We start from the raw sequence: 22,450 nt of genomic DNA, 5'->3' as shown, positions 1-22,450 counted from the left end.
TGCCTGGGCCCGGCTCTGATTCTGCCCCTTCCCCACCCCCTTTGTTGGTTTTTTTTTAACCCTTTCATGCCCGTGGGGCGGCTCCAGGTGTGTTCCCCTCCCCCATTTTTCCCCCTCCCGGCTGTTCCCCCCTCCCCGTATTTAACCCCTGTGTTCCCGGGGGTCTCTCAGGTCCTGCCCCTCCCCCATTTTTCCCCCTCCCGGCTGTTCCCCCCCCCTGTATTTAACCCCCGCGTTGCCGGGGCGGTGCCGGTGCTGCCCCCCCCGCCCTGCCCTGCCCGGGGGCGGGTCCCGGGGCCGCTCCCGCCGCCTCCGCCGCTCCCGGCTGCCATTTTACCGTGAACAAAGCGGCGGCGGCGGCGGCGGCAGGTGAGCGGCCCGGGGGGGCGGGCCAGAACCGGCACCGGCACCGGGACCGGAACCGGGATCCGAACCGAGATCGGAACCGGCACCGGGAGCGGAGTGGGGGGCGGGGGGAAGCGGCGGGGCTCGGTGGGAACGGGATGGGGGGTTTGGGGCACCGGGGGCCCAGCCCGGGCTGTGCGCGGTACCGGGACTGGACAGGGCATTCCGGTACCGGTACCGGGAATTCAGAGCGATACCGAGTTCCCACCAGGTTCCCACCTGTGCCGGTACCGGGAATCCAGGGCGATACCGGGTTCTCACCTGTGCCCGGGTCTGTGCCGGTACCGGATTCCGGAGCGGGGAGTTCCCACACCGGTACCGGTACCGGGAATCCAGAGCGATACCGGTACCGGATTCCAGAGCGGGGAGTTCCCTACACCGGTACCGGGAATCCAGAGCGGTACCGGGTCCCCACCTGCCCTCAGGTCCCCGTCGGTACCGGGTCCACACCGGTATCGGAATTCCACACCTGTACCGGGGTCCCTGCGGGGTCTGTACCGGTACCGGTACCGGGAATCCAGAGCGGTACCGGGTCCCCACCTGCAGCCAGGCCCCCGCCGGTACCGGGAATCCAGAGCGGTACCAGAATTCCTGAGCGGTACCGGGTCCCCACCGCTCCCACACCTGTCCCGGTACCGGATTCCAGAGCGGGGAATTCTCCGCGCCGGTACCGGAGTCCCCGACAACACCAAAATCCCCCCGTGTTCCCCCATCCCGGTGCCGGTGCTGGAATTCCAGAGCGGTACCGGGGTCCTCATGGGGTCCAGACCGGTCCCGGCCTCCCCGACACCACCGAACCCCCCCGGTCCCGGTTCTGGTCCCGGTTCTGGTCCCGGTTCTGGTCCCGGTTCTGGTCCCGGTGTCCCCCCTTGGGGACATCCCGGGGGGTCAAACCGCGGGATCCAACCGGGAATGGGGGATGGGGATGGAGGGAATGGGAAGGGTTTGGGGTTGGGGAAGGGTTTGGGGTTGGGAAGGACAGGGAAGGTTTGGGGTTTGGGAAGATTTGGGGTTTGGGATGGACAGGAAAGGTTTGGGGTTTAGGACTGGGAGGGGTTTGGGAAGGTTTGGGGTTTGGGATTTGGGAAGGAAGGGAATGGTTTGGGGTTTGGGGTGTGGGAAAGGTTTGAGGTTTGGAGAAGGTGGTTTGGGGTTATGGGAAGGTTTGGGGTTTGGGATTTGGGAAGGAAAGGAAAGGTTTGGGTTCTGGGAAAGGTTTGGGGTTATGGGAACATTCGGAGTTTGGGAAGGAAGGGAATGGTTTGGGGTTTGGGATTTGGGAAGGACAGGAAAGGTTTGGGGTTTGGGACTGGGAAAGGTTTGGGGTTTGGGAAGATTTGGGGTTTGGGGATTTGGGAAGGAAAGGAAAGATTCGGGATTTGGGAAAGGTTTGGGGTTATGGGAACATTCGGAGTTTGGGAAGGAAGGGAAAGGTTTGAGATTTGGGGTTGGGAAAGGACAGGGAAGGTTTGGGATGGGGGAAGGTTTGAGGTTTGGGAGGGTTTGGTGTTTGGGATTTGGGAAGGAAAGGAAAGGTTTGGGGTTTGGGAAGGGTTTGGGGTTATGGGAACATTCGGAGTTTGGGAAGGAAGGGAAAGGTTTGAGGTTTGGGGTTTGGGAAAGGTTTGAGGTTTGGGAAGGACAGGAAAGGTTTGGGGTTTGGGAACCTTTGGGGTTTGGGAAAGGTTTGAGATTTGGGGTTGGGAAAGGACAGGGAAGGTTTGGGATTGGGGAAAGGTTTGGGGTTTGGGGTTTGGGAAGGAAAGGAAAAGTTTGGGGTTTGGGAAGGACAGGGAGGGTTTGGGACTCGGGAAGATTTGGGAAGGACAGGAAAAGGTTTGGGGTCTGGGAAGGTTTGGGGTTGGGGAAGGTGCCTTTGGGCACCCCCAAAACGCCCTGAGGGTCCCGGTACCGCCCGGTTTGGGTTTTTCCTACAAGGATCTGGATTTTTTTAGGGTCCCCACATTGATTTTGATGATTTTGAGACCCATCCCCCCCAAAAAATTCTCCAGCCTGAATTCACCACTTTCCTCAGGCTCTGCCTCACGCACCCCCCTTGTAACGATCATTCATTTTAATTATTTTTATTTTATTTTATCTTATTTTACTTTATTTTATATTACTTTTTTATTTTATTTTATTTGTTTTGTTTTGTTTTGTTTTATTTTATTTTATTTTACTTACTTTATTTTGTTTTGGGGTTTTTAAATTTTTTATTTATTTTATTTTGTTTTATTTTATTTTTATTTTATTTTTATTTTTATTTTGGTTTTTATTTTTTCTCTGCGATTATTTTGATTTTTAATCAGCTTAGGGCGACACCCTCGGGGCCAGCGCGGGGGCCCCTCTTGGCCGCTTTTCCCACGGGAGAATTCCAACAATTCCCGGTTAATTCCCGGCCCGCTGCGGGGGGCTGGGGAGGGGACAGGGAGGGGACACCCAGAGCCCGGGGTGGCGCCGCCGCTGAGTCACCGTGCCTCAGTTTCCCCACGTCAAAACCGCCGCGACTCCGGCGGCGGGCGGGGACACCGTGCCTCAGTTTCCCTGGGAAGTTTTGGTGACTCTGTGCCTCAGTTTCCCTCCGTGCCTCAGTTTCCCTGGGAAGTTTTGGTGACTCTGTGCCTCAGTTTCCCTCTGTGCCTCAGTTTCCCTGTGAAATTGAGGTGACTCCGACTCTGTGCCTCAGTTTCCCCACGGAACTGTGGTGATTCTGGCTCTGGGCAGTGATTCTGTGCCTCAGTTTCCCTGTGAAGTTTTGGCGACTCTGTGCCTCAGTTTCCCTCCGTGCCTCAGTTTCCCCATGAAACCGAGGTGACCCCAACTCTGGGTGGCGACTCTGTGCCTCAGTTTCCCTGTAAAACTGTGATGACTCTGACTCTGCCTCAGTTTCCCTGTGAAACTGAGGCGACTTTGGCTGCAGGCAGTGACTCCGTGCCTCAGTTTCCCCACATAAAAACTGCCACGACTCCAGCTTTGGGTGGTGACTCTGTGCCTCAGTTCCCTCTGTGCCTCAGTTTCCCCACAAAACCGAGGTGACCCCGACTCTGGGTGGCGACTCTGTGCCTCAGTTTCCCCACATAAAAACTGTAATAACTCCATCTGGGTGGTGGCAGTGGCGGTGACAAAGTGACCAAAGTCCTTCCACTGCCACCACCAGTGACAAAACCTCCCTGTGTCCCCCATTGTCCCGTGTCCCCTGTGCCCCCTGTTGTGTCCCCTGTGCCCCCTGTTGTCCCCTGTCCCCCGTGTCTCCACTGTCCCCTGTGTCCCTTGTGTGTGTCCCCTGTGTCCTCTGTGTGTCCCCTCTGTCTCCTGCATCCCCTGTATCCCCTGTGCCCTTTGTGCCTCCTGTGTGTCCCTCGTGTCCCCTGTTGTCCTTATTGCCCTTGTTGTCCCCTGTCCCCTGTGTGTGTCCCCTCTATCCCCTGTTGTCCCCTGTGCCCTGTGTCTCCTGTCCCCTGTGTCCCCTGTGTGTGTCCCCTGCTGTCCTCTGTGTGTGTGTCCCCTGTCTCCTGTGTGTATCCCCTGTTGTCTCCTGTCCCCTGTGTCTCCTCTGTCCCCTGTGTGTGTCCCCCGTGTCCCCTGTTGTCACTGTTGCCCCTGTTGTCCCCTGTCCCGTGTGTGTCCCCTCTATCCCCTGTTGTCCCCTGTGCCCCTTTGTGCCTCCTGTGTGTCCCTTGTGTCCCCTGGTGTCCCCTGTGTCCCGTTTCCCCTGTGTGTGTCCCCTGTTGTCCCTGTTGCCCTTGTTGTCCCCTGTGTGTGTCTCCTGCTGTCCCCTGTTGTCCCCTGTGTGTGTCCCCTGCTGTCCCTATTGTCCCCTACAGCGATGCTCCCCAAGAAACCCTACGACAGCCCCTCCACCGCCTACGGGCCACCAACAGCCTCCTACGGGCCACCAACAGCCTCCTACGGGCCACCAACAGCCTCCTTCGGGCCACCCACGGGCGACTTTGGCTACGACTTCGGCCCTCGCTCGCCGGCCCCGCCGGGCTCCTACTACGTGGACGACGTGCCCCAGCACTTCTACAAGTGGTCATCTCCGCCCGGCCTGGTGCGTGTCCTGGAGGCCGCGGTCATCCTGCTCTGCGTGGCCATCTTCGCCTGCGTGGCCTCCACGCTGGCCTGGGAGTACGGATATGGATACGGCATTTATGGCAACGGCCTCGGCGGCTTCTACGGCTCGGGGTATTACGGCAGCGGCGTGAATTACGGTTACGGCTACGGCGGTTATTACAGCGGGGTCACCAACCCCAGGGCGGCCAACGGCTTCATGATCGCCACGGCCGTGCTCTGCTTCCTGGCCCAGCTGGGGCTGCTGGTGGCCAGCCTCAGCAAGGCCAGCGGCTCCCGCTCGCGCCGCTTCTACCTGGTGGTCATGGTGGTCAGCGCGGTGCTGGCCCTGCTGGTGCTGGTGGCCAGCATTGTCTACGTGGTTGGGGTGAACCCGCAGGCGCAGATGAGCGGGGGGTACTACTACAGCCCGCTGCTGGCCATGTGCAGCCAGGTGTACGCCGGGGGAACCGTGCTCAACCAGTACCTGTACCACTACTGCACCGTGGACCCACAGGAGGTGAGGGGGGGATTGAGGGAAATGAGGGAGGGATTGAGGGAAATGGGGGAGAGATCCCTGGGAAATGAGAGATGGACTGGGGGAAATGAGGGAGGGACTGAGGGAAATGAGGGAGGGATCCTGAGGAAAAGAAGGAAGGACTCCTGAAAGGTGAGGGAGGGATGCCAAGGAAATGAGGGAGGGATCCCTGGGAAATGAGGGAGAGACCCCTGGGAAATGAGGGAGAGACCCCTGGGAAATGAGGGAGGGAGCACTATAAAGGGAGGGAGAGAGCCTCAAAAAAGGAGGGAGGAAACCCCAAAAGGAGAGGGACCCTCAAGAGCTGAGGGAAGGACGAGGGAGAGACCCCCAAGAAATGAGGGAGGGATCCTGAGGAAAAGAGGGAGGGAACCCCAGGAGGTGAGGGAGGGACCCCCAGGAAATGAGGGAGGGATCAAGGGAGAGATCCCCGGGAAATGAGGGAGAGATCCCTGGGAAGTGAGAGAGGGAGCCCCGGGAAATGAGGGAGGGACCCCGAAAAGAGGAGGGAGGGATCCTGAAAGGGGAGAGAGGGAAGGACCACCAGGAAGTGAGGGAGGGACTGACGGAGAGACCCCCGGGAAATGAGGGAGGGATCAAGGGAGAGATCCCCGGGAAATGAGGGAGAGACCCCCCGGGAAATGAGGGAGGGACCCCCAGGAGTTGAGGGAGGGACCCCCAGGAGGGGAGAGAGGGATCCCCGAAAGGTGAGGGAGGGACCCCCAAGAGGTGAAGGAGGGATCCCAAGGAAATGAGGGATGAGGATGCTGATCCCAGGGGATCCCAGGAATTCCCAAATGAGGGAGGGACCCCCACAGAGAGGTTTGGGATTTGGGAAAAGGTTTGGGATTTGGGAAGGTTTAGGATCTGCAAGGTTTGGGGTTTGGGATTTGGGAAGGGAAAGATTTGGGATGTGGGAAGCTTTGGAATGCTTTGGGTTCAGGAAGGTTTGGGATTTGGGAAAAGGTTTGGGATTTGGGAAAGGTTTAGGATCTGGCAAGGTTTGGGATTTGGGAAGGACAGAACAGGTTTGGGATTTGAGAAGGTTTGGGATTTGGGAAGGGAAAGATTTAGGATTTGGGAAGCTTTGGGATGCTTTGGGATTTGGGAAAGGTTTGGGGTTTGGGAAAGGTTTGGGGTTTGGGAAAGGTTTAGGATCTGGCAAGGTTTGGGATTTGGGGAGGACAGGACATTTGGGATGTGGGATTTGGGAAGGGAAAGGTTTGGGATTTGGGAAGCTTTGGGATGCTTTGGGTTTGGGATTTGGGAAAGGTTTGGGATTTGGGAAGGGAAGGATTTAGGATTTGGGAAGCTTTGGGATGCTTTGGGTTCAAGAAGGTTTGGGATTTGGGAAAGGTTTGGGATTTGGGAGGCACAGAGAATCTTTGGGATCAGGCTCATCCCGCAGGATGAGGGAGGCACCCCCAGGTTGGATCTCGGGGATTTGGGGATAAATCCACGACAAACGGGATTTGGGGGAAGGGGAGCAGTTCCTGCCCGGCCCCGGAGCTTTTCCCGATGGATTTTTGGGATTTGGTGTCACTGGGTGTGCAGGCCACAATCCCATCTGCTTTGGGATGGGCGGGATTTGTGGGATTAATTGGGGCCTCAGGGAAAAACTGGATGAACCAGGGAGGGGTTGGGATGAGCGGGATTTATGGGATGAGCTGGGAGTGTGGGAAAACCGGGACAACCCGGGAATGCGGGAAAAACCGGGACAATCCCGGGCTGGGAGAAAGGAACGGGGACAATCCTGGGCTGGGAAAAACCGGGACAATCCCGGGATGTGGGAAAACCGGGCCAATCCCGGGATGTGAGAAGAACCGGGCCAATCCCGGGCCAGTCCCGGGCAGTCGCTGCCGCCGCTCCCGGGAGTTTCGGGGAGGGGACGGGCCCGGAGCCGGTTCCCAGTTTCGGGAACTTTGCTCCTGGTTGTAAAAACCCGGGAGCGGAGCCGGGCCGGGAAAACAGGGAGAGGTTTGGGGTTGAGGAAAACAGGGAGAGGTTTGGGGAAAAACAGGGAAAGGTTTGGGGCTGGGGAAAAACAGGGAGAGGTTTGGGGTTGGGGAAAAACAGGGAGAGGTTTGGGGTTGGGGAAAAACAGGGAGAGGTTTGGGGTTGGGAAAGGTTCGGGATTGGGAAGGTTTGGGATTCAGGACTCAGCCCCGCCCCCTCGCTCTGCCCCTCGCCAGCCCCAAACCGCAGCGACCCCAAATCACCCCCGGGATCCCGATCCCGTTCCCAGATCCCGTTCCCGGTCCCATTCCCGTTCCCATTCCCGGTCCCATTCCCGTTCCCGGTCCCGTTCCCATTCCCGATCCCATTCCCGGTCCCATTCCCGGTCCCGATCCCATTCCCGGTCCTGGTCCCGTTCCGGCCGCTCCGCTCCGGGGCCGCTCCCCCCGGGGTTGGAATGCGGCTCTTCCAGCCCGGCCGGACTGACCCGGGACTGACCCGGGGGGGCACCGGGACCCCCCAGACCCTGCCCGGCCTTCCCCAACCCCAAACCTCCTTAAACCCCAAACCTTCCCAAACCCCAAACCTTCCTGAACCCCAAACCCTTCCTGTGCTTCCCAAATCCCAAACCTTCCCCAAATCTTCCCAAACCTTCCGAAACCCCAAACTTTCCCAAACCCCAAACCTTTCCAAACCCCAAACCCCAAACCTTCCCCAAGCCCCAAACTTTCCCAAACCCCAAACCCCAAACCCCAAACCTTCCCCAGCCTCAAACCTTCCCCACCCCAAACCTTCCCCTTCCTTCCCCAAACCTCCCTAAACCCCAAACCTTTCCCTTTATTCCCAAACCCCAAATCTTCCCAAACCCCAAACCTTTCCTGTCCTTCCCAAACTCCAAACCTTCCCCTTCTTTCCCAAATCTCAAACCTTTCCCTGTCCTTTCCCGGTCTCCATCCTTCCCAAATCCCAAACCTTCCCCATCATCCCCAAATCCCAAATTTTTCCCTGTCTTTCCTAGGCCCCAAATCTTCTCTGTCCTTTCCAAATCCCCCCTGTCCTTCCCAAATCCCAAACCTTCCCAAATCCCAAAACTTCCCCTGTCCTTCCCAAATCCCCAATTTTCCATCCCCGTGGGAAAATCAACCCCTCGATCTCAAATCCTCCCTGGGGCCCCAAAATCTCTGGGATTCCTGAGGGGCATTTGGGCAGGACAGGGAAAGTTTGGGGCGTGGGATTTGGGAAGGTTTGGGATTTCGGAAGGACAGGAAAGGTTTGGGAAGTTCTGGGATTTGGGAAGTTCTGGGATTTGGGAGGGTTTGGGTTTTCAGAAGGACAGGAAAGGTTTGGGATTTGGGAAGGTTTGGGATTTGGGAAGGACAGGAAAGGTTTGGGATTGGGGAAGTTTTGGGATTTGGGAAGGACAGGAAAGGTTTAGGGTTTGGGAAAGTTTGGGATTTGGGAAGATTTAGGATTTGGGAAGAACAGGGAAAGTTTTGGGATTGGGGAAGGTTTGGGATTTGGGAGGGTTTGAGATTGGGGAAGGTTTGGGATTTGTGAACGACAGGGAAGGGTTTGGGATTTGGAAATGTCTGGGATTTGGGAAGGAAGGGAAAGGTTTGGATTGGGGAAGGTTTGGGATCTGGAAAGATTTAGGATTTGGGAAGAACAGGGAAAGTTTTGGGATTGGGGAAGGTTTGGGATTTGGGAGGGTTTGAGATTGGGGAAGGTTTGGGATTTGTGAACGACAGGGAAGGGTTTGGGATTTGGAAAGGTCTGGGATTTGGGAAGGAAGGGAAAGGTTTGGATTGGGGAAGGTTTGGGATCTGGAAAGATTTAGGATTTGGGAAGAACAGGGAAAGTTTTGGGATTGGGGAAGGTTTGGGATTTGGGAAGGTTTGGGATTGGGGAAGGTTTGGGATTTAGGAAGGATGGGGAAAGTTTTAGGATTTGGGAATGTTTGGGATTTGGGAAGGATGGGAGAAGTTTGGGATTTGGAAAGATTTGGGAAGGAAGGGAAAGGTTTGGGATTTGGGAAGCTTTGGGAACAGGGAAGTTTTAGGATTTGGGAAGAACAGGGAAAGTTTTGGGATTGGGGAAGGTTTGGGATTTGGGAGGGTTTGGGATTTAGGGAAGCTTTGGAATTTTGGGATTCACAGCCAATCTTTGGGACGGGGCCCATCCAACACTGTGAGGATTTCAGTGATGAAAACCCCAATTCCCCCCGATCCTGTGGGATCCCAGGAATTCCCAAATCCCAAATCTCCCCCCCAGGCCGTGGCCATCGTGTGCGGGTTCCTGATCGTGCTCCTGCTGTGCCTCATCTGCCTCTTCGCCCACAAAACCCGCAGCAAGATCTGGAAATACGGAAAACCCAACATTTACTGGGATAAAATCCCGGCCGGCCCCGAGGGGCCCGACGTGGAGGAGTGGGTGAGTCCCCAGGGGATTGGGGTTTTTGGGAATTTTGGGGATTTTTGGGGGATTTTGGGAATGGGATCCGGGAGATCCTTCCCAGCCCTTTTCCCAGATGTGGAGTCTCAAAATGTTTGGGATTTTTGGGGATATTTGGGAATGGGATCAGAAGATCCTTCCCAGCCCTTTTCCCGGACATGGAGTGAGTGAGTCCCAAAATGTTTGGGATTTTTGGGAATGTTGGGAATGGGATCTGGGGGATCCTTCCTGGCTCTTTTCCTGGGCCTGGACGAGTGGATGAGTCCCAGGAGTTTTGGGATTTTTGGGAATGTTTGGGATTTTTGGGAATGCTGGGAATGGGATCCAGGAGATCCTTCCCGGCCCTTTTCCTGATGTGGAGTCCTGAAATGTTTGGGATTTTGGGGATGTTTGGGAATGAGATCCCAAAGATCCTTCCTGGCTCTTTTCCTGGACGTGGAGTCCCGGGATTTTGGGGATTTTTGGGAATGTTTGGGAATTTTGGGAATGTTGGGAATGGGATCCAGGGGATCCTTCCCAGCCCTTTTCCTGGACATGGAGGAATGGGTGAGTCCCAAAATGTTTGGGATTTTGAGGAATGTTTGGGATTTTTGGGAATGGGATCCCGGAGATCCTTCCAGGCCCTTTTTCCCAAATGTGGAGTCCTGGGAGTTTTCAGATTTTTGGGAATGTTGGGAATGGGATCCAGGGGATCCTTCCCAGCCCTTTTCCAGTGGGGTTGGAAATTCCCAGATTTGGGATGGGAGCACAGGGAGGGGTTTGGGGGATTTGGGGACACCAGGATTGTGTGGGGACACCAGGAGGAGTTTGGGGACACCAGGAGGAGTTTGGGGACTTCATGTGGGGACACCAGGAGGGGATTTGGGGACATTAGGGAGGGTTTGGGGGCACCAGATGGGGAGTTTGGGATTATCTGGGGACACCAGGAAAGTTTGGGGACTTCAGGGAAGATTGGGGGACCCCAGAAGGGCTTGGGGCCACAGGCAGGTGACACGGGGAGGTGACACGGGGAGGTGACACAGGCAGGTGACACCGGTGGCCCCGCGCGGTTTCGGTCTGGCCAATCATTAACCGGGAGGTGGCACCGGGAAAACCCGAACTGGCGGCGCCAGGAGCTGGTGGCACCTGGACGGGGACCTTGGGGACATCCTGCTGTCCCCAGCCTGTGTCACCTCCTGTGCTGGCCCGGGGGAGGGGCGGGGATGTCGCAGCGGGAGGGGCTGGGAGAGTGGCTTTGGGGACACTCCTGTCCCTGTCCTTGTCCCTGTCACCTCTCCCTGTCCCTGTCCCCATCCCTGTCCTTGTCCTGTCCCTGTCCCCATGTCCCCATGTCCCCACATCTCTCTCTGTCCCCTGTGTCCCCACTCCTCCCTCTGTGTCCCCAAACCTCTTTTTGTCCCCACCACTGTCCCCTGTCCCCCCCCAATCCTTTCTGTGTCCCCTCACCCATCTCCCCTGTCCCCATGTCCCCATCCCTGTCCCCTGTCCCCACATCTCTGTGTCCCCCACACCTGTCCCCATGTCCCCAAACTCTGTGTGTCCCCTGTGTCCCCACTTCTCTTCCTGTGTCCCCAACCCTGTCCCTGTGTCCCCACTCCTCCCTCTGTGTCCCCAGTCCTCTTCCTGTGTCCCCAGACCTGTTCCCCTGTCCTCACTCCTGTCCCCAGCCCTGTCCCCATGTCCCCACATTTCCCTCTGTGTGTCCCCTGTGTCCCCACTCCTCTCTCTCTGTCCCCAATGCTGTGTCCCCCAAACCTGTCCCCATGTCCCCACCCCTCTCCCTGTCCCCTTGTCCCCAAACTCTGTGTGTCCCCTGTGTCCCCACTCCTCCCTCTGTGTCCCCAGTTCTCTTTCTGTGTCCCCAGTCCCCCTCACTGTCCCCTTGCCCCCTGTGCTCTGTCCCTGTCCCCCTCACTGTCCCCTGTCCCCCTGGCTGTCCTCTGTCCCCTGTCCCTGTCCCCTATCCCCGTCCTCTATCCCTGTCTCCTGTCCCTTGTCCCCCTCACTGTCCCCTGTCCCCCTGGCTGTCCCCTGTCCCCTGTCTCTGTCCCCTTGTCCCCTATTCCCCTTGTCCCCTATCCCCTATCCCTGTCCCTTGTCCCCCTGGCTGTCCCCTGTCCCTTGTCCCCATCCCCATCCCCTGTTCCCTCTCTCTGTCCCCATCCCCTGTCCCCCTGGCCGTCCCTTGTCCCTGTCCCCTGTCCCCTGTTCCCCTGGCTGTCCCTTGTCCCCTGTCCCCAATCCCTGTCCCTGTCTCTGTCCCCTGTCCCCCGTCTCCCTGGCTGTCCCCTGTCCCCATCCCCTGTCCCCTGTCCCCTGTCCCCCTGGCTGTCCCTTGTCTCTGTCCCCTGTCCCCTGTCCCTCTAGCTGTCCCCTGTCCCTTGTCCCCTGTCCCCACGCCGCCGCTCCCACTCCCGGTTTCCCCTCGGGCCTCTCTCCCTTTGTCGAGCTTTTATTTGATTTTGATTTTATTTATTTTCATTTCATTTCTTATTTATTTTCTATTCCCCTTTGGCTTTATTTGCTCAGCGTCCCTCCCTGCCCGAGCATTTCCTGTGGCTTTGGGGACAGGGCCACCCCCAGGTGCCACCCGCGGGTGCCACTTCGGGGCTGTCACCCCCTTTTGGGGACACGGGGCTTTATGGGGCCACCCCAAATGCCACCAGGGCTTGGGGACACGGCTGGTGGCCCCGGGAGGGGACGGAAGTGGCACGTCCGGCCGGATGTCCCCAAGGCCACCAAGGCGGCGGGACCCGCGTCCGGGACAAACAAAGGGCCGGAAGGAAGGGGACAGGGGACAGGGACAGGCGGATGTCCCCTCTGTGGGGCCACCCCAAACCCTCGGGGGCGTCACCCTCAGGGTGTCATCACCCCTGAGATCTGTCCCTCTGTCCCTCCGTCCTTTTGTCACTTTGTCCCTCTGTCCCTTTGTCCCTTTGTCCCCATTGTCCTGTCCCCAGTCCATGGGGATTTGGGGATTTGGGGTTTTTGGGGTTTTCCCCCAACCCCAAATCTTTGGGGGTGTCACCACTCCCCGAGCTCTGTCCCTTTGTCCCTTAGTCCCCTTTGTCACTTTGTCCCCATTGTCCTGTCCCCAATCCGTGGGGATTTGTGGTTTTGGGATTTGGGGGTTTTGGGGTTTTGGGGTTTGGGGCTTTTGAGGATTTCTGGGTTTTTCCCCAACCCCAAATCTTTGGGGACGTCACCCTGAGGATGTCACCACCCCCCGAGATCTGTCCCTTTGTCACTTTGTCCCCATTGTCCGTCCCCAGTTCATGGGGATTTGGGGTTTTGGGATTTCTGGGTTTTGGGGTTTCTGGATTTGGGGTTTTTGGGGATGTCCCTGGAGGATCTGGGGGACTCCAAGTGGGACAACAACCCCCTGGTTTCCAGGGATTTTCTGTGGGATTTCTCAGTGATTTTCAGGGAAATTTCAGTGATTTCTCAGTGAATTTTCAGGGATTTTTGGGGCAATTTTTATGGGATTTTTATGGGATTTTTTTGGTGAATTTTTAACGATTTCTCAGGCAAATTTTAGTGAATTTTCAGGGAATTTTTGGAGATTTTTTTGGTGAACTTTCAGAGATTTCTTGGGCAATTTCCAGGGAATTTTCAGGGATTTCTCAGGGAATTTTTGGGCGATTTCCAGGGTATTTTTGAGGATTTCTCAGAGAATTTTGGGCATTTTTTTTGTGAATTTTCAGGGATTTTTCAGGCAATTCCCAGGGAATTTTCGGGCAATTTTCAGGGATTTTCTGGTGAATTTTCAGCGATTTTCTCAGGTAATTTCCAGGCATTTCTCAGTGATTTTCCAGCAATCCCTCAGCGAATTTCCAGGGAATTTTCAGGGAATTTCAGGCGTTTCTTGGTGAATTTTCAGGGATTTCTCAGGCAATTTCCAGGGAATTTTTGAGGATTTATTGGCCAATTTTAAGGGAAATTTCAGAGATTTATTGGCAAATTTTAAGGGAATTTTTGAGGATTTATTGGCCAATTTTAGGGGAATTTTGAGGATTTATTGGCCAATTTTAAAGGATTTTTTGGGGATTTATTGGCCAATTTTAAGGAAATTTTTGGAGATTTCTCAGCAAATTTTAGGGGAATTTTTTAGGAGTTATTGACCAATTTTAAGGGATTTTTTGGTGAATTGTTGGCCAATTTTAAGGGAAATTTTAAAGGATTTATTAACCAATTTTAAGGAAAAAATTGGAGATTTATTGGGCGATTTAAAGGAAAATTTGAGGATTTATTGGCCAATTTTAAGGGAATTTTTTGAGATTTCTCAGCCAATTTTAAGGGAAATTTTGAGGATTTATTGGGCGATTTTAAGGAAAATTTCAGATATTTATTGACCAATTTAAAGAGAATTTTCGAGGATTTATTGACCAATTTTAAAGGAAATTTCAGAGATTTATTTACCAATTTTAAGGGAAATTTTGGGGATTTCTCGGCCAATTTTAAGGGAAATTTTGGGGATTTCTCGGCCAATTTTAAGGGAAATTTCAGAGACTTATTGGCCATTTATAAGGGATTTTTTGAGGATTTATTGACCAATTTTAAGTGAAATTTTGTGGATTTATTGGCCAATTTTAAGGGGATTTTTTAGGAGTTATTGACCAATTTTAAGAGATTTTTTTGGTGAATTATTGGCCAATTTAAAGAGAAATTTCGGGGACTTATCGGCCAATTTTAAGGGATTTTTTTGGGATTTATTGGCCGATTTTAAGGGAATTTTTGAGGAGTTATTGACCAATTTTAAGAGAAATTGCAGAGATTTATTGACCAATTTCAAGAGAATTTTTGAGGATTTATTGGCCAATTTTAATGGATTTTTTTTAGGATTTATGGCCAATTTTAGGGGAAATTTCAGAGATTTATTGCCCAATTTTAAGAGAAATTTCGGGCAATTTTTGGGTGAATTTCCATCCATCCCTCCCCAAATTCCCGAACAACCTCCAGAGCCATTTCAAGACTTTTTTTTACCCATTTTTCCTTTCCCCCGGCTGTGAATTTGGGGATTTTTCCCCCCCAGGTGAAGAACGTGTCCGGGGCCAGCAGCGTTCCCGACGAGGCCGCCACTGTCGCCTACTCGGAGAAGGGCGAGACCCCCGGGCCAGCCCCCCCCTACAGCCCCCCCCTGTACAGCGACCACCCCCAGAACGGATGGAAAAGGTGGGGAGGGGGCGGGATGGGGATTTAGGGGAAATGTGGGGAGGGGGCTAAGGGGTCGGGAGAGGGGTGGGAAATATGGGGAAGGGTCGGGAAAATGAGTGGGAGGGGTCGGGAAAGGGGTGGGAAAGGGATGGGAAAGGTGAGGAGGGGTCGGGAAATATGGGGAGGGGTCGGGAAAGGGGGGGAATATGGGGAGGGGTCGGGAAAAATGAGTGGGAGGGGTCAGGAAAGGGGTGGGAAAGGGATCTGGAAAAGATTGGGGGGTGGGAATTATGGGGAGGGGTCGGGAAAGGGGTTAAGGGGTTGGGAAAGGGGTGGGAAATATGAGGAGGGGTCGGGAGAGGGGTGGGAAAGGGATGGGAAAGGTGGGGAGGGGTCGGGAAAGGATTGGGGGGGTGGGAAGTAAGGGGAGGGGTCGGGAAAAGGTGGGGAAAGGGTGGGAAATATGGGGAGGGGTCGGGAGAGGATTTAAAGGGTCGGGAGAGGGGTGGGAAAAAGGAGGGGTCGGGAAATATGGGGAGGGGTCGGGAAAGGGGGGGGAATATGGGGAGGGGTCGGGAAAATGAGTGGGAGGGGTCGGGAGAGGGGTGGGAAAAGTGAGGAGGGGTCGGGAAAAGGTTTGAGGAGTCGGGAAATATGGGGAGGGGTTGGGAAAGGGGTGGAAAAGGGATGGGAAAGGGATGGGAAAGGTGAGGAGGGGTCGGGAAAGGGGTGGGAAATATGGAGAGGGGTCGGGAGAGGGTTTAAGGAGTCGAGAAAGGGGTGGGAAAGGGATCTGGAAAAGATTGGGGGGGTGGGAATTATGAGGAGGGGTCGGGAAATATGGGGAGGGGTTGGGAAAGGGGTGGGAAAGGGATGGGAAAGGTGAGGAGGGGTCGGGAAATATGGGGAGGGGTCGGGAAAAGGTGGGGAAAGGGTGGGAAATGTGGGGAGGGGTCGGGAGAGGATTTAAAGGGTCGGGAGAGGGGTGGGAAAAGTGAGGAGGGGTCGGGAAAAGGTTTGAGGAGTCGGGAAATATGGGGAGGGGTTGGGAAAGGGGTGGAAAAGGGATGGGAAAGGTGAGGAGGGGTCGGGAAATATGGGGAAGGGTCGGGAGAGGATTTAAAGGGTCGGGGGAGAGATGAGAAAGGATGAGGGAGGTGGGAAAGGTGGGAAATATGGGGAGGGGTCGGGAGAGGGTGGGAAGGGTCCCCAGTGTCCCCATGTCCCCATACCTCATACCCCATATCCCACTCCCATGTCCTCGTGTCCCCTCACTGACCCCCCCCCCCGAGGACCCCCCAGCCCCTCTGGGGACCAGGACCGAAGCCCCCCACCCCATGTCCCATATCCTATACCCCGTATCCCCAATGTCCCCATGTCTGATGTCCCCATGTCCCCGTGTCCCCTCATTGACCCCCCCGAGGACCCCCCCAGCCCTTCAGAGGACCAGGACCTCGGCCCCACCCCCTCCAGGCCCCTCACCCCATGTCCCCATGTCCCATATCCCCCAATTTTCCCAATGTCCCCATATCCCATATTTGATGTCCCCATGTCCCCATGTCTGATGTCCCCGTGTCCCCTTAGTGACCCCCCCGAGGACTCTCCCAGCCCCTCTGGGGACCAGGACCAAAGCCCCCCACCCCATGTCCTATACCCCATATCCCCAGTGTCCCCATGTCCCCATATCCCATATTTGATGTCCCATTCCCATGTCCCCATGTCTGATGTCCCCATGTCCCCATGTCCCCTCAGTGACCTCCCGAAGACCCCCCCAGCCCCTCTGGAGACCAGGACCAAAGCCCCCCACCCCATGTCCCCATGTTCCCATACCCCATGTCCTATACCCCATATCCCCAATGTCCCCATGTCCCCATATCCCATATTTGATGTCCCATTCCCATGTCCCCATGTCTGATGTCCTGGTGTCCCCTCCTCAGTGACCCCCCCCAAGGACCCCCCCAGCCCCTCTGGGGACCAGGACCAAAGCCCCCCACCCCATGTCCCTATACCCCATATCCCCAATGTCCCCATGTCCCTGTGTCCTCATGTCCTATATCTGACGTCCCCATGTCCCTGTGTCCCCTCCTCAGTGACCCCCCCGAGGACGCCCCCAGCCCCTCGGAGGCCCATGAGGACCGTGCCCACCCCCCCTCGAAGCCCCCCGCCCGCCGGGGCCGCCGCGGGCGCCGCGGGGCCGACCCCGAGGAGCCCCAGCGCTGCTCCCAGTCCTCCCAGTGCTCCCAGTACGACACCGACCACACCACGGCCCCCGAGTCCAGTGACGAGCGCGACCGCGAGCGGTGGCACAGGTGACACCGGGGGACACTGCGGGGACAGCAGGGTGGGGTGACACCCAGGTCACTGGGGATGGGACACCTCAGGGACACCTCGGGGACATCAGGGTGGTGTGACACCCAGGCTGACTGTGCCCCCAGGCAAGGGACACCTTGGGGACAGCAGGGTGGGGTGACACCCAGGCTGACTGTGACCCCCCCAGGCAGGGGACACTTTGGGGACACCTCGGGGACATCAGGGTGGGGTGACACCCAAGCTGACTGTGCCCCCAGGCAAGGGACACCTTGGGGACAGCAGGGCAGGGGTGGCACTCAGGCTGACTGTGACCCCAGGGAGGGGACACCTTGGGGACACTGTGGGTGGATGGCACCCAGGCTGTGACCCCCAGGCAGGGGACACCTTGGGGACACCCTGGGGACAGCAGGGTGGGGTGACACCCAAGCTGACTGTGACCCCCAGGCAGGGGACCTTGGGGACACCTTGGGGACACTGGAGGTGGCACTCAGGGTTGACTGTGCCCCCTGGGCAGGTGACACCTTGGGGACACCCTGGGGACATCAGGGTGGGGTGACACCCAGGCTGACTGTGTACCCCTTGATCAGGGGACACCTTGGGGACACTGGGGTGATGGCACCCGGGCAGGCTGTAGCCCCCAATCAGGGGACCTTGGGGACCCCTTGGGGACAACCAGGGTGACCGTGCCTGCCCCAAGCAGACTGTACCCCCAGATCAGGGGACACCTTGGGGACACCAGGGTGGGAGTGGCACCCAGACTGACTGTGCCCCTCCAGGCAGGGGACCTTGGGGACACCTTGGGGACTCCTTGGGGACACAGAGAGGGTGGCACCCAGACTGACTGTGCCCAGGCTGACCAGGGCACCTTGGGGACACTGTGGGGACCCCGTGGTGACCCGAGGCTGTCCCCTCCCTCAGGCTGTACCCCCAAATCAGGGGACACCTTGGGGACACCAGGGGATGGTGGCTGCCAGGCTGACCGTGTCCCCCCTGGGCAGGGCACCTTGGTGACACCTTGGGGAACACTGCGGGGGGGTGGCTGCCATTCTGACTGTGTCCCCTCGATCAGGGCACCTTGGGGACCCCTTGGGGACACCAGGGTGGGTTGGCACCCAGGCTGACCGTTCCCCCCCTGACCAGGGGACCTTGGGGACACTCTGGTGACATTGTGTGGGGATGGCACCCAGGCTGACCATGCCCAGGCTGACCAGGGGACCTTGGGGACACCTTGGTGACACCTTGGGGACACAGGGAGGGTGGCATCCAGGCTGACTGTGCCCAGGCTGACCAGTGCACCTTGGGGACACCCTGGTGACACTGTGGTGACCCCGCTGTCCCCCTGCCCAGGCTGTACCCCCAGATCAGGGGACACCTTGGTGGGACCAGGGGTGGAGGGTGGCTGTACCCCTCGATCAGGACACCTTGGGGACACCTTGGGGACACTCTGGTGACACTGTGGTGACCCCGCTGTCCCCTGCCCAGGCTGTACTCCCAGATCAGGGGACACCTTGGGGACACAGGGAGGGTGGCACCCAGGCTGACTGTGCCCAGGCTGACCAGGGGACCTTGGGGACACCTTGGTGACACTGTGGTGACCCCGCTGTCCCCTCTCTCAGGCTGTACCCCCAGATCAGGGGACACCTTCGGGACACCAGGGGTGGAGGGTGGCACCCAGGCTGTACCCCTCGATCAGGACACCTTGGGGACACCTTGGGGACACCTTGGGGACACTCTGGTGACACTGTGGTGACCCTGCTGTCCCCCTGCCCAGGCTGTACCCCCAGATCAGGGGACACCTTGGGGGGACCAGGGGTGGAGGGTGGCTGTACCCCTCGATCAGGACACCTTGGGGACACCTTGGGGACACCTTGGGGACACCCTGGTGACACTGTGGTGACCCTGCTGTCCCCCTGCCCAGGCTGTACCCCCAGATCAGGGGACACCTTGGGGACACCAGGGGTGGAGGGTGGCACCCAGGCTGAACAGGGGACCAGGGGACCTTGGGGACACCCTGGTGACACTGTGGTGACCCCGCTGTCCCCTGCCCAGGCTGTACCCCCCGGTGTCGTCCCCGGCGGAGCGGCAGCGCTACAAGGCGGAGTTTGGCTCGGAGCTGCGGCGCTACAAGGAGCTGTGCGCGGACATGGACCGCGTCAACGAGCGCCTGGCACAGCTGGGCCAGCAGCTGGACCTGGTGCCCGAGGACAGCGCCCAGTACCAGGTCTGCACCTCGAGCCACCTGCTTGGCCCTTTGGGGTTTATCCCCATGTTTTTTCTGCCTTTTTTTCTTGTTTTTTCCCATTTTTTTACCTTCTTTTCCCTTTTTTTTCACCCTTTCCCACACCCCTTTTTTCCCTCCTTTTTTCCCCCCCTTTTTTCCCCCTTTTTTCCCCCTTTTTTCCCCCTTTTTTCCCCCTTTTTTCCCCCTTTTTTCCCCCTTTTTTCCCCCTTTTTTCCCCCTTTTTTCCCCCTTTTTTCCCCCTTTTTTCCCCCTTTTTTTCCCCTTTTTTTCCCCTTTTTTCCCCCTTTTTCCCCCCTTTTTCCCCCCCTTTTTCCCCCTTCCCTCCCCTTTTCCTCCCCCTTTTTCTCCATTCTTTTCCCTGTTTTCCACTCTTTTCCCTCTTTCCCCCTTATTTCCCCCTTTTTCACCCTTTTTTCCCTTTTTTCTTCTTTCCCCTCCCTTCCCCCCTTTTTTTCACCACTTTTTTCACCCTTTTATCCCCTTTTCTCCATTTTCCCAATTTTTCCCAATTTTCCCCCATTTCCCCCCCTATTGTCCCCTCTCTGTCCCCTCTTCTGTCCCTATGTCCGCTCCTGTCCCCCTTCCCTGCTTTTTTCCCCCAATTTTTCCTCCCTATTCTCCCCTCTCTGTCCCCTCCTGTCCCTCTGTCCCTCTGTCCCCCTTTCACTCTCTTTTTTCCCCAAATTTTCCCCAATTTCCCCCATTTTTCCCCCCACCATTGTCCCCTCCTGTCCACTCTGTCCCCTCTCCTGTCCCTCTGTCCCTCCTGTCCCCCTTTTTTTTTCCCCTTTTCCCCATTTCCCCTCATTTTTCCCCAAAATTTCCCCAAATTTCCTCAATTTTTCCCCCATTTCCCCCCACCACTGTCCCCTCCCTGTCCCCTCTGTCCCTCCTGTCCCCCTTTCCCCCTCTTTTTTCCCCCAATTTTCCCCATTTTCCCCCCTATTTCCTCCTCCATTGTCCCCCCCATTTTCCTCCCCATTGTCCCCTCCCTGTCCCCGCTGTCCCCTCCCTCTGTCCCCCCTGTCCCCTCTAACCCTCTGTCCCCACAGGCCCTGGCCGAGGAGTACAACCACCTCAAGGACCTGAAGCGGGTGAGTTTTGGGGTCCCTCCCTCTTTTGGGGTCCCTCCCCCTGTCCCCAAATGTCCCCAAATGTCCCCTAATTGTCCCCAAATGTCCCCTAATTGTCCCCAACCCCCCCAGAGCCCGGAGTACCAGGACAAGAAACAGGAATCCAAAACCCTGCGGAACAAACTCTTCCACATCAAGAGGATGGTCAGTGACTACGACAAACTCCGGGGCTGACCCCAAAGCCACCACCCCAAAAAAAAAAACCCAAAGGGACATTTCTAGGGGGGACACCCCAAAAAATCCCCCCCACAACCCCCTCCAAAGACTTCAGTGCCTTTTTTTGGGGTGAAAAACCCCAAATTTCCTCGTTTTGAGCCTTCCCTCGAGGGTGTGGCAGCTGTTGGTGGGACCCCCCTGTCCCTAAAATGTCCCCAAATGTCCCCAAAATGTCCCCCACACCCTCTGGGACCCCCCCAGTGCCTTGCCTTGGTTGTAAATAGGGTTTTTTATGGGGTTTGCACCCCTTTGGCTGCCTTAAAGGGGTTTTGGAGGGTCCCAAATTGGGCTTTTGGGGGATAAAAAACCCTTTTGGGGTTTTTTGTTTTCAGGGCAGGGACTCAAATCCTGAAATATTTTATAGGGAATGGTGGGAACAGATGGGAATTGTGTAATATTTTAATTGTTTTGTAATAAATGAAGTGTAATTGTTGATTTTAATTTGGGGTCGGGGTGAAGTGGGGAAGGGGAAATTATTCCCTGAAATTTGGGAGGGGAACATCAAAAACCCCTCCCAGTTTTGGAGGGGAAATCCCAAATCCCTCAAGCTTGGGAAAAGAAACCCCAAATCCCTGAACCTTGGAAAGGAAACCCCCAAATCCCCCCAGTTTTGGAAGAGGAACCCCAAATCCTGAACCTTGGGTGGGAAATCCCAAATCTCTCCACTTTGGGAAGGCAATCCCAAATTCCTCTGTTTAGGAAGAGAAATCCCAAATCCCTCCCCCAAACCTTGGGAAGAGAAACCCCAAATTCCTCCAGGAAAACCCCAAATCCCCCCAAACCCTGGAAAGAGAGATCCAAACCCCCCAAATCCCAAATCCAGCTCTTCCCACTGGGATTTATTCCCCCAAAAAAACCCCAAATTGAAGGAGAACCTCTGAAATCCCCATTTTTCTCCCCCAAAAAAATCCCAATTTTAGGATTTTTAAGGAACGTTCCCTATTTTTGGGGTGGGTTTGATCTCCCCAGTTTTCCAATTTTTCCGCCGGATCCCAAATCCAGACCCCTGGGATTGTAGGAAATGTCTTTAATTGGAGTTGATTAATGGGTTTATATGACGGAGTGAGGATTCCATCAGTCGGGAATTGTCCTGGAATCCTGAAATCCCAAATCCGGTAATCCCAAATTCTGAAATCCCAAATCCTGGCTCATTCCAGACCACTGAGGTTGTAGGAAATGTCTTTAATTGGCATTAATTAACAGGTTTATATGGCCGAGCCAAGATTCCATTGGCTGGGAATCATCCTGAAATCCCAAATCCTGAAATATTAAAATCCGAAATCCTGAAATCCTAAAATCCTGAATCCCGGCTCATTCCAGACCCCTGGGATTGTAGGGAATGTCTTTAATTGGAGTTAATTAACGGGTTTATATGGCAGAGTGAGGATTCCATCAGTCGGGAATTTGTCCTGGGATCCCAAATCCTGAAATACTAAAATCCCAAATCCTGAAATCTTGAAATCCCAAAACCCCAAATCCTGGGTCGTTCCAGACCCCCGGGATTGTAGGAAATGTCTTTAATTGGAGTTAATTAATGAGTTTGTATGGTGGACCCAAGATTTCATTGGCCGGGGATTTGTCCTGGAATCCCAAGATCCCAAATCCTGAAATGCCAAATCCTGGCTCATTCCAGACCACTGAGGTTGTAGGAAATGTCTTTAATTGGCATTAATTAACAGGTTTGTATGGCCGAGCCAAGATTCCATTGGTCGGGAATCATCCTGAAATCCTGAAATACCAAATCCTGAAATCCTGAAATCCCAAAATCCTGAATCCTGGCTCATTCCAGACCCCTGGGATTGTAGGGAATGTCTTTAATTGGAGTTAATTAACGGGTTTATATGACTGAGCCAGGATTCTATCAGCCAGGAATTCATCCTGGAATCCCGAAATCCCAAATCCTGGCTCGTTCCGGACCGCCGGGGTTGTAGGAAATGTCTTTAATTGGAGTTACTTAACGAGTTTATATGGTGGACCCAAGATTCCATTGGCCGG

The 22,450-nt window shown here is 55.7% G+C and overlaps 1 protein-coding gene and 1 long non-coding RNA gene across 2 annotated transcripts; both read left to right on the top strand.

Moving 5' to 3' along the window:
- The first annotated feature begins 324 nt into the window (after positions 1 to 324).
- LOC310920347 (occludin-like) lies at positions 325 to 21,832 on the top strand. The gene is made up of 8 exons (XM_083880253.1): positions 325 to 369; positions 4,230 to 4,975; positions 9,221 to 9,379; positions 14,433 to 14,572; positions 16,645 to 16,863; positions 18,914 to 19,085; positions 20,159 to 20,200; positions 20,312 to 21,832. The coding sequence occupies exons 2-8, from the start codon at positions 4,232 to 4,234 to the stop codon at positions 20,411 to 20,413; spliced, it is 1,578 nt and encodes a 525-aa protein (XP_083736379.1). The 5' UTR covers positions 325 to 369; positions 4,230 to 4,231; the 3' UTR covers positions 20,414 to 21,832.
- Positions 8,022 to 9,072, top strand: LOC310920349. Its single transcript, XR_014591979.1, has 3 exons — positions 8,022 to 8,192; positions 8,308 to 8,825; positions 8,860 to 9,072. It is a non-coding gene; the product is annotated as an uncharacterized lncRNA (long non-coding RNA).
- Positions 21,833 to 22,450: the final 618 nt, after the last annotated feature.

Source organism: Zosterops lateralis (assembly GCF_965231275.1).
Source record: "Zosterops lateralis genome assembly, chromosome: 29".
Classification (NCBI taxonomy): Eukaryota; Metazoa; Chordata; class Aves; order Passeriformes; family Zosteropidae; genus Zosterops; species Zosterops lateralis.
Note: the sequence above shows the minus strand (reverse complement) of the source record. Positions and strands in the feature narration are given on the sequence as shown.